Here is a 12,239-nt window from a genome sequence, read left to right on the forward strand (position 1 = left end):
TCTATTTCATTAAAGAATTCTGACATGCAGACTGAAACATGCACTTTCAATACCAGCAGCAGACTTCCCTGGTGAGCAGTAGCTTTACTACAGTGATCTAATGAGCAACTAGAGTGCTAACATTCTGAATTTATGGCAAATGTGTGACGCATCTGAATGCCTTCTTCATTGAATCAAAGTAAAAAACTGACAGTATGCCAACTGAGGAGACTGCAGTAAATTAGGAAATTAGGAAACTTCATAATAAGTCTCCCAAGATGGCCACCAGAGACAAAAGAGCCCAAATGTAGCACAAATATCACCGAGATGTAGCCCAAGTATAGCCCAATGACAGAAATCCCAGAGTGTTTTAAAGAACAACTAGAGCGCTAACAGTCTTACTTATGACAAAGGTATGGCACACCTGCAGCCATCTTGATTGGAATAAAGTGGTAACATTTAAAACATTTAATTTGCAAAGGAACAAAATGAGGGGGTTCATTTTGCCATAGAAATTATGACTAGTGATGCAGAAAGAAAACTTAGAGCACATTTTGACTTCTCAAATCCTCTTCTATTTCATTAAAAAGTTCTGACATGCAGACTGAAACATGCACTTTGAATACCAGCAGCAGACTTCCCTGGTGAGCAGTAGCTTTACGACAGTGATCTAATGAGGAACTAGAGTGCTACCATTCAGAATTTATGGCAAATGTGTCACATCTGAATGCCTTCATGATGGAACCAAAGTAAACCAGCATTGAAAATGCAATAGGTCTCGCCCTCGTTTAAGTTAAAGCAATTCTGTTTGTAATTAGGTGGCTTTTTAGCTTTGCTTTTATTAGTGTTTTTCAAACTTTCATGTACATACCATGCATATGTATGCATATATGTATATGTTTGCATGAATTTATATTTATATAGATATGCAGATTATATTTATATGTTTATATATTCTGCATATATACATATATATACACATACATATATATAAGTGCATATGTGTGCGTGTAGAGAGAGGTAGAGAGAGGTAGAGAGGTAGAGATGTAGAGAGTAGAGGATGAGTAATAGAGAGTAGAGAGTAGAGAGAGAGTAGTAGAGAGAGTAGCAGAGAGTAGTAGAGAGAGTAGCAGAGAGTGAGTAGGAGAGAGTAGTAGTGAGTAGTAGAGAGTGAGTAGTAGAGAGTAGTAGCGAGTGAGAAGTAGAGAGTAGTAGAGAGTAGTAGAGAGTGAGTAGTAGAGGGAGTAGTAGAGAGTAGTAGAGAGTGAGTAGTAGAGGGAGTAGTAGAGGGAGTAGTAGAGAGTGAGTAGTAGAGAGTGAGTAGTAGAGAGTAGTAGAGAGTGAGTAGTAGAGAATGAGTAGTAGAGAATGAGTAGTAGAGTGAGTAGTAGAGAGTGAGTAGTAGAGAGTAGTAGAGAGTGAGTAGTAGAGAGTAGTAGAGAGTGAGTAGTAGAGAGTAGTAGAGAGTAGTAGAGAGAGAATAGTAGAGAGTGAGTAGTAGAGAGTGAGTAGTAGAGAGAGAGTAGTAGAGAGAGTGAGTAGTAGAGAGTAGTAGAGAGAGTAGTAGAGAGTAGTACAGAGTGAGTAGTAGAGAGTGATTAGTAGAGAGTAGTGGAGAAGTAGAGAGTGAGTAGTAGAGAGTAGTAGAGGGTGAGTAGTAGAGAGTGAGTAGTAGGGAGTAGTAGGGAGTAGTAGAGAGTGAGTAGTAGAGTGAGTAGTAGAGTGAGTAGTAGAGAGCAAGTAGTAGAGAGTGTGTAGTAGAGAGAGAGTAGTAGAGAGTAGTAGAGGGTGAGTAGTAGAGAGTGAGTAGTAGAGAGAGTAGTAGAGAGTAGTAGAGAGTGAGTAGTAGAGAGTGAGTAGTAGAGAGTAGTAGAAAGTGAGTAGCAGAGAGAGTAGTAGAGAGTGAGTAGTAGAGAGTGAGTAGTAGAGAGTGAGTAGTAGAGAGAGAGTAGTAGAGAGAGAGAGTAGTAGAGAGTGATTGCTAGAGAGTAGTAGAGTGAGTAGTAGAGTGAGTAGTAGAGTGAGTAGTAGAGTGAGTAGTTGAGAGTGAGTAGTTGAGAGTGAGTAGTAGAGAGTAATAGAGAGTAGTAGAGAGTGAGTAGTAGAGAGTGAGTAGTAGAGAGAGAGAGTAGTAGAGAGAGAGTAGTAGAGAGTAGTAGAGAGTGAGTAGTAGAGTAGTAGAGAGTGAGTGGTAGAGAGTAGTAGAGAGTAGTAGAGCTACCTAGACCTAAACTAGAGCGCTTACTGTCTTCATTATGACAAAAGTATGGCACACCTGAAGCCATCTTGATTGGAATAAACTGGTAACACTTAAAACATTTAATTTAAAAAGGAACACAATGAGGGGGTTCATTTTGCCATAGAAATTATGATTAATGCTGAAGAAAGAAAATGAGGGCACATTTTGAGTGACTTATCAAATCCTCTTCTATTTCATTAAATAATTCTGACATGCAGACTGAAACATGCACTTTCAATACCACCAGCAGACTTCCCTGGTGAGCAGTCGCTTTACTACAGTGATCTAATGAGCAACTAGAGTGCTACCATTCAGAATTTATGGAAAATGTGGGACACATCTGAATGCCTTCTTGTTGGAATCAAAGTAAACAAGCATTGAAAATCCAATAGGTCTCGCCCTCGTTTAAGTTAAAGCAATTCTGTTTGTAATTAGGTGGCTTTTTAGCTTTGCTTGTATTAGAGTTTTTCAAACTTTCATGTACATACCATGCATATGTATGCATATATGTATATGTTTGCATGAATTTATATTTAGATAGATATGCAGATTATATTTATACGTGTATATATTCACTGAAAAAACCATAGGTTTCACACACGTTATAGTTATGAATTAGCATTTAAAAAACCTTGCAAATTCACTTAAAAAACCATAGGTTTCACACATGTTATAGTTAGCTGGACATTTCATTCGTAAAAAACCAATGAAATTCCCCCGTTATAGTTAGTGCAGGCAACTATAACTCACGCGACCGCAATCCTCTGCTGATGACGTCAGATATTACATCACTGTATTTAGACACTTATTTACCCATGTCTTCTTCCATTAATCTTTAGCTATACATATATTACAAATATTTATTTTTCATAAAGACACATATGTCATCAGTGATGTAATATCTGACGTCATCAGCAGAGGATTGCGGTCGCGTGAGTTATAGTTGCCTGCACTAACTATAACGGGGGAATTTCATTGGTTTTTTACGAGTGAAAGTCCAGCTAACTATAACATGTGTGAAACCTATGGTTTTTTTAAGTGAATATATACATAGATATAGATCCAACACCAAGCTTTACGCGATCAAGTAAGCACGAGCCACACCGATCCAAGGTTTTAAAGATGAAATTTATTCCGGACACAAACAACGCGTTTTGAGCTCAACAGCTCTTGGTTACATGACCTTCACTCTGAGTTCACATGTTTTATAACCAAAAATCGCGTCACACACGACGCATGACATAAAGAAAAGACTATGCTTTCACCCAACTTCCCATGTCCCATCAGCGCTCAAAATAGACATAGTAATTCATACGAAATAATGTGTAAAAACGTACAATCACAAATAAGCCTGTGCATTTGACAAAATATGATTAGTCCATCTCATGCAATATCACTGAAAATCTCAGAATTTTTATACAGGGTAAAGCTGATAATAATGACCACCGATTCTCACTATATACTTTTATGGAAAATTGCTTGTATATCTGCTGTCTTATTTTTTCATGGGTTTAGTACCCGCTAATCCATCATCAATACCGCATACTTCAAGCACATGATAACGGTCAGTTTAATTATGTCTTGCCTAAATAAAATGATTGAATTCTAGACCCACCTTTGCACTAGACATACCTTCAGGATATAGTACCCATGCGTTTACGAGTTTCCTCAATCTAACCTCAAACAGAGTGAACTACGGGATAAATTATCCCAGACAATACTAATAAAGAGATAGCGGTTGTTTGCTGAAACATCCGGTTCCCCTGCTCATAGCTTCTAAAGTTTTAGGGGCATATCGGCAACAACCGGCGATAATTATCGGTAAGCACACTTAGCGCTAGGATAATTATCGCCGGCTAACGTGGATTTTTATCGCTGAGATAGCGTGCTATTTGCAACGCTTATCTCAAAAGCGATAAAAATCCTAGCGCTAACTGCCAAACGTGTGATTATCGCTGGAAACCCAGCAATAATCTCACAAAGTTTGACGTTAGCTTGCTGATAGGGCCTCACATACTTAGCCATGATATCCACCTTCCATAGGATATCATGGCTAAGTCAGTCCTGAAGCAAGCGTAAGGAAAGTAGCGATAACAGGGGTTATCGCTACTTTTCTTGCCGCTATGCTTCATAGCGTGGGGCTTGATGATAGGAGAAATGTCGCTTAGCGACATTTCTCCAGTCATGTCAGGTCAGTAACGCCCACTTTGCCTCTCATTAGAGATGCAAAGCTGGGCATTAGGAATCCGGGCGCTAATGCAAGGTTTCACGCGATAGCGTGACCTTGCTGATTAGGCGATAAAATTATCGCCGCTTTTTGCCCAAAAACGGACGCAAAAGCGGCGAAAATTTTATTTCGCCTTGTTGCTGATATGCTCCTTAGTTTGTGCAGGAGGTGCTCAGGTAAGTATTATATATATATACACTCACCCACAGGTACCACTTGTGGCATGCTTCATCATTGGACCCAGACACTGAACGTGAATGGGTGCGCTCGACACGTTTGTGAGTGGGGTCTTTGAGAGGTAGCAGTGAGTAAAGGCATGATTGATTGAGTGTGTTAAAATAGCCTTTAATCCTTTGCAACAAATTTGTCATTCTGGGATCTAGGGCTAGGTTAAAATAGATCAGTGTGATGCTTTTAGGAATTAATGTTCCCGGCATCCAATAGGTCGACATGTTTCAGCCTTTATATAGCTCGAGAAGAGTCAGTAAGCTTTCCTCAGGACCTCGTTTTTACCCTGCTTTTTGCGATTGCTAATTTTCTGTGCAATTAAAAAGTAAAAAACATGCACATAACCATACAAACCATATTTATAGGATCTCTTCCTTGTAGGATTGTAAATGACTTGTTTTTTCAACTGACGTCATAGGGGTACCAGGGGAGAACGGACTCTGTAGTCACACATTTATCAACAGTACGCGTCCGCTCACACTCGTAGCGTCTTCCTGTGTCCCTGATGTCTGTTGAAAAAACAAGTCTTTTACAACCCTATATGTATATACACATAAACCCCGGTATTTGTAAAGCATGAACTAATCACCCCTAAGGGACTCAAGGCGCTGGGGAGATTAAGAGAGCTATTGCCTAGAGTCACATGGTGCTGGGTTGAGCTGCCACAGGCGTCGGGGATCGAACCATGAGCCCTGAGCTCCGGAGTCAGCTGCCCATGGGGTTGAGGGGCCCTCTGACTCTGTATTATGGGTGTATGTTTATTCCAAACTGACGGCAGGAGGCCATTGTGCTTGCATGAGACGATGACTCCCTTGCTATGCCAATGTGATAACTTTGTATTCCAGAAGATTCAGGCATCTGCATAGAAATAGAAGGTTGAGGGGCACAGCAGGCAAAGCCCAAAATGTTCTTAGTTCAGTGGGCCTCTAGAGGAGCCATGGCCCAATCATCAGCCCGCTGATGTCCCCATGAGTTGCATTAGACTCAGAGCGATGCTGAGCTGGAGGAAATGACGGAGTCTCTATGGAGACTTAAACGGGGCCACAATAAGACCTTATTTTTTGGCTGCCTAGTCACTGTGTGCTGGTGTGCAAATGGAAGGCGCCATCAAGGAGAGCTGGGGTGGCGCAGGAAGCAAGGGACGTTTGAAAACTGACAGACCACGAGTAAGGCGACATTAATATGGTCACAGATTGAAGCATAAATGGACTAGTGGCAATATCAAAATGATAATATAATGTGGGGGTGTTCTTCTCTGGGAGAAATTGGCGCCTATAGAGTTTGAGTCAGTTACTATGATTAGCAATTTCGGCGGTGCAAGAGGTGAGGGAAAACACCCTGAGCCCTCCAAGTTAGACCCTAAGGTCAGGCAAATTGTAAGAAACCTATGCACACGCGCCGATCAATTCAGACTTTTGTAAACAAACAGTGAACATAACATAATAACAAGAATGATCCGTGTAGTTTTGTTCTTTAATCCGCAATGCCCAGCCAACACGTGTTTCGTCATTAGGGATGTACCCTCCGACTTCAGGATGAATAGGATTATGATACATTATGTTATGTTTTTTTAGCCCTGAAGAAGTAGGAGGGAACATCCCTAATGACGAAGCACGTGTTGGCTGGGCATTGCAGATTAAAGAACAAAACTACATGGATCACTCTTGTTATTATGTTATGTTCACTGTTGGTTTACAAAAGTCTGAATTGATCGGAGCGTGTGCATTGGCTTGTCACAAAAATATCAAAATGATGCAGAGGAGATTAGCAGGAGAATCATCCCACCAGAAGAAACACCAGCTTGATCCATCGGTCACCAGTGCACTGCCCATAGCCATGGGGCGACACCAACTGAATTGACAACCTGATAGTGCACCTAGCAATACCCCTTATATGGCATAACAAGGACCTTCCTGAGTGAGCCTTCAATTTTGAATGCGAGACCCAGATTTTATCTGGAAATTGGTGGCCCAATCAGAATTTTCAGTTTTGTTGCTGAGCCTTTCTTAACAGTGTTTCACTGCGTCCAACAAATAGAAGTAGAGAGAGGAGTTCCTTAAACTTTCTGTAGGTGAAAGGAGAATGGGGGCAACATGAGTATTCTGGAAGTTCGTCCGAGGACTGCGGAATCTTCACTCACAGAGAGGGCTCGTCTGAAATTAATAAATTCACCACACGCAGATATGGCTCCAAGATAAGTTGTGGTGAAGACCATGGAGGAGAAACTGGAAGGGCCGGCAGGTGGAGTTTGGGAAGCAGAGCAGGGGTAGGAAGCTATTGTGTAGAGTCCAAAAGCAGCAGAGTCAGGTTGCCATGATGGAGAACAACCTCCAGGAAATGGCCACCTTCAGATTAAATGTGGCGTCACTAACCTGAGATGTTCATCAAGCTCCTGGATACCATAGAGAGCGAGACACTCCTCAGAGTGCAGGGGTTCCACCATAGATCCAGGTGCCACAGATGACTGAGGTAAAAACAGATCTTGGAATGCAAGCAGTGTGAATGCAAGCAGAGTGAATGCAAGCAGAGTGAATGCAAGCAAAGAGAATACAAGTTGAGTCAGTGCTGTACCTGGTAACATCACTGTGTAGACTTTCAAGAAAGAATCATAAAGACCAGGGTCATTGCAGAAGGACCTGTGATGGTGGCTTTGAAGACAATGGAATGGAGAAAAATGATCCTACAGGTCTAGACTGTGGCATAACCATGGTTCCATGCAGGGCCGGTCGGTCGGAGGGGAGGGGGACGGTTTTGTGCCCGTGGAGGGCGGTTTTGGAGGGCGGTTTTGTGTCTGTGGGGGCCGGTTTGGCAGAGGTGCAATATCGCCCCCCTGTTACAAAAGCGGGAGCAGTGCTTTTTTTGTTGTTGCTAGCACCGCCCCCCCATCCCGCCCGCCCCCCGCTCCTTGGGCTGGTCAAACAGTCAGGACCTCTTGCTAAGTCCTGACTGTAGAATTCCATAATAGTGAAGGCTCGTTGCTAGGCTTCTGCTACCTGATGATTTGAAACTGAACCCATTGTTCAGTAAGAGCCTTGTGGCCATCAGTGTAAACAGCGGTGGCAAAGAGGCTCACGGTTTCTATGGGTTAGCTAGTGAGGCAAACAGTGGAGAATCGCAGAAAGCAGTATGTTTTTACAAGGGCCGACTACACCTAAACTTTCATTGATACCTTGAACGCATAAGTTGTGCATATGACATTTGTAATGTATATCTGGTTTCATGCATTCTTTGCAAATTACTAACTTCAATCGAAAATTAAGTAGAGAGGTCCATTCTGTTAGCTGTAAACCAAACTCTTTTAATGTAATGAGCCCTCAGGCAGAAAAGGCCTTAGAAATTGTGTCATAAAAGGTGGATGCTGGATCCTTACAATGCAGTCTGCAATTAGCGGGAAGCATGCTAACACATGTTCACACCACTTGGACCATTTTCAAGGCTTATGGTGTAGAATGAGAGACTGTAGGTAAAGTAACAAAGGAAGTTGGTTACTGAAGTCATTTTTCCTAGACCATACAAAGCTTCATCACTAGCAGTGTTTTCTGCACAATACACAGGGGCGGCTCCTCCACTAAGGCCGAGGAGCGTCACCTCAATGCTCTCAGAGCAGTGGAATAAGGGTGAAATAAAATGATAATAACAATGTTATTATCATTTAATTTTTAGTTGCTGCAGGGCTGGGATAGGGTGGGCCAAACAGTCATGTGCACTTTGCTTTTTCTCCACTGGGCTGTAATGCACAGCCTGGTGGGGAACATGTCCCCGTCTGAGCGCCGAACCACGGTACTACGACCAATCACAACGCCGCATTGCAGTGCTGTGATTGGCTCGGGGAGCCTGTATGCTTCCGGCTTCTTCCGGACTCTGAGCCGAGAAGAGCAGCAGAGATCACGAGGAGAGATGGCACAAAAGGTAAGTGGTCTTAAAAAGATATTTTTCAACTGGCCCGCCACCCCCTTTCCCTAAGAGCCACCACTGAGAATACACTTATCTTTGTGATTGTGTTAGATCGTTCTTGGTTAGAAGTGCTCATAGGTATGAGTATCCAGTCCATATCAACTCTAAGCCAGACCAGAGAGCCTGAGTGAGCTTAAAGCATCCATCAAGTCAGTTTCAGTCAAAGAGCCCTTACACAGGAGAAACAGTGTCGCTAACCATACCACGAGACTCTTAGACATCATCATGATAGTAGCCACTGATGGAACCGCTAACGGTCCTTCAAATCATGTCTCTTGGCAAATGTGGACTCACATCATATCAAAAGGGCAACCAGAAGAGACCAGACATGTCCACCAGTCATGCAGATGTCCACCTAGGGACGTTAGAGGAAATGAAGCAAGCCCACTACGAAAAGACTTTTCAAATGTATTATCAAATGTTTTACCTTTCTGAACAGTCATTGTGACATAGTGATACTGCCATGGACCAACGTGTAGCAGGTGTCGGCCTAAAAATCACTCGAAGGTGTGCAAACCATAGAGATACTATTTGTATTTTTCATGGGGTCGGAGGTCACCACCGGTATGTATTTTTGCCATGCTCCTAATCCTCTCCTGTCTTACTTAGGAGATTCTCATCTGCTACAACTATCTTCCCGTTCTTCTCCCAACCGCTTTTCTGTCACTTCTGCCATCCCCTCCCAACCCCATCTGTTTTTCTCTTTTTTCCCATGTCCACACCCTTTACTTCAGCTTGATATATCTTTTACCTCACCGTACCTTTCACTTATCATCCTTACCTGCTTTCATTTAAGCTGTCTTCATGTCTAGTGGACTCCCTTGCTTTCACCTTCTTGTCCAAATAGAGTTTACATTAAAGATAGACTACTACAACATGTTTTTCAATTTTTGAAGAAAAACTCTTGTTATTATTATTTTAAAGGTTTTAACCTAACAAATCGTATTGTTTTAGGAAATGTAAGACATTTTGTGGTTTTTCCTTCCACACAAGAGTCTTAATTGAATATTAAGTCCAGAGCATTTCTCAGATGAACATCATATAATTTTCAGCATTTTAGTAAATCACTAAAATGAAGATTTACCTGGTGGGTGCCATCAAAGTGGTATTCTCTATTTTGGATCATCATCGAAACCGGGCGCAGCCACAATACTGTGTCACTCTAGTGCCCTGATCAACAGCGACTCCCAAGACTGTACGCTAATCTAATGGTCTAGGCCTGCTAGATTTCACCGTGTGGCCCCGTATTGAAGGCGGTGGTGCCCAGGGAGGCTGAGGAGGATGGCAGGATTGAGGCTGTTGACATAGGTTGCAGATGGTAATTCAACAGTCTGAGTGCGGGGGTTGCAGGCATAAGGTTGGGCTCTCTGGCAATGACAGAGAATCAGCTGGACGGCTCCTGTGGGAGGCGGTAATTCAGCGATAAAGAGCAGGTTGTAGAAGAGACTTCAGAAAAGCAGCAATCAGGAGAATCATTTGACATTAGAATCTAATCAGAGTTGGTTGGCCAGTTCCATTTCCTTGTCCAAATCACTTACAATGTGCCTTTTCTGGTTCAGGGCCTTTCTAAGAGGTGGGCCTAGAGTGGATATTCTTCCCGCGCAGGATACGACATTGGGACCCTTCCTTCTTGGGGAGGATAGGATGGCTCAAGACATAGGGAACACAGACCTGCCATTTGCAGATCTTTTTTGCAGGTCGAGCCATTACCATAAATTGACTGTTGACTAGTACAGAATCCATTTGTTGGCTAGTACAAAATGAGTTTGTCCAGAATGAACAGGATTTCCAAGTCCCGAAACACAATTGACATGAAATGCCATGCAAGCAACATTGATTCTGCATTATTCAGTGTTCAATAAAACCTGTGCTTCGGTCACTTACTTCCCCTAAGGTCACACAGAGCTGAAATGTGTTTTTGATGGGATAGAGTTCACCACAGCTGAGTTCCCAATCATGGAATATGTCAAGGAGAACTGCTGTTGCACTATAGCAGGCAGTAGATCAGGAAGCAAAGAGGCTCCAAAGTCCAGACCTTGCAGTTATGTGAGCAGAATGATTCCTGATGACATCAGGATGCCTATACTCAAAGGGATTTTTTCTTGCTCCCAACAACAGGTCGAGGAGCATTGTGCAGGTTAACGCCTCCATAGACGTCAAGCCGTTATCCATCAATGTGCTTCAGAAGAACTGCCAGCGGAGTGGGAAGGATACCGTGTGCATCTCCACCAGGATCTGTTTTGGGGTGACGTCAAGGTCTCCAGGCAAATGGGACAGCCAGTTTGGTGAGTGAAGGAGCCTATTTATTTCTTTATGGATTTATTTTGAACATTTGTCAAACACAGATCCGATTCAACTGAGTTTGACAAAGCATGCACCGAATATGGTTTTTCACTAAGATCTCACATGAATGACATACCTTTAAAGTGCCACAGTTGCATTTCTTTCTTTCAAATAACACAACCTATTGATGGAGCAAGCAAACGCAGAGAAGCAGGGTAAGCAGCATGCTAGCATGATACAGCATCCGCTTATTCAAATAAATAACCACCTGCAGTAAATGCAGGAAGATATAAGCACTTAGAGCGCAGTTAAACACCCAAGAGGGTACACAGGCAACAAGTAGGGTAGGTCTGAATGGGGAGAAGGAGACTATGCATGTTTTGTCTGGAAGAGCCATGTCTTGTGGTTCCTCTGGAAGTCCATGAGGGAGGGGGAGACTCTGAGGTGTTTCAGGAGGTTGTTCCAGGTCTTGGCTGCGAGGTATGGGATGGAGAGGTGTGCTCTTTCCTGTGACAGAGATCAAAGGTATCTGGTGGGTTGGTAGAAGTTGAGGCGGTGGTTTAGGTCAGCTGGACTGGTGTTGTGGAGTGCTTTGTAGGCTTGGGTGAGTAGCTTGAACTTACATCTTTCCTGGACTGGGAGCCAGTGGAGCTTGATGAGGTGTGGAGTGATGTCGGTATTTTGCAGGATGTTCAGGATGAGTCTGGTGCAGGCGTTCTGGTTGGTTCGGAGTCGGCGTAGGACATGTGCTGGGATTCCAATGTAGAGTGCATTTCTCTAATCAAGTCTACTTGTGATAAGAGCCTGGGTGATCGTTCGTCTGCTGTTCAGTGAGATCTACTTGAAAATCTTGGGTAGCATTCGCAGGACGTAGAAGCATGATGAGGAGATGGCGTTGATTTGTCTGCTCAAGGAGAGGATGGAGGCCAGGATAATCCACATGTTCTTGGCATGGTCCACAGGTGTGGGTGGTGGCCCAAGTTTGGAGGGCCATCAAGAGGCGTCCCAGGGGGAGAGGTTGTTGCTGAAGATTAGGACTTCGGTTTTGACTGTGTTGAGCTGGAAGCAGTTGTTTGTCATCCTAGCAGCAACATTGCTTATGCAGTTGGCAAAGTTTGATTTGGCAGTGCTGGTTGAGTCGGTAAGGGGGAAGATGAGCTGTGTCATTGGCACAGGATACTATGTTGATGCCGTGGGCTCTGATGATGGCCGTGAGGGGCGTCATGTAGACCTTGAAGAGTCTTGGGATGAGCGATGATCCCTGAGGGACTCCACAGATGAGTTTCTAGTGTTCAGAGGTCTAGTGGGAAAGTTTAACTCATTGAGTTC

General features: G+C 43.2%; 1 protein-coding gene across 4 annotated transcripts in view; it reads left to right on the plus strand.

Moving 5' to 3' along the window:
- Positions 1 to 12,239, plus strand: part of ITGA10 (integrin subunit alpha 10) — a 307,154-nt gene that overhangs the window by 217,490 nt on the left and 77,425 nt on the right. For all 4 annotated transcript variants that reach the window (XM_085637685.1, XM_085637688.1, XM_085637687.1 and 1 more), the window contains one exon: positions 10,746 to 10,912. In XM_085637685.1, coding sequence (XP_085493811.1) covers positions 10,746 to 10,912 — 167 coding nt within the window. The remainder of the gene's footprint in view (positions 1 to 10,745; positions 10,913 to 12,239) is intronic.

Source organism: Triturus cristatus, chromosome 12, assembly GCF_964204655.1.
Source record: "Triturus cristatus chromosome 12, aTriCri1.1, whole genome shotgun sequence".
Taxonomy (NCBI): Eukaryota; Metazoa; Chordata; class Amphibia; order Caudata; family Salamandridae; genus Triturus; species Triturus cristatus.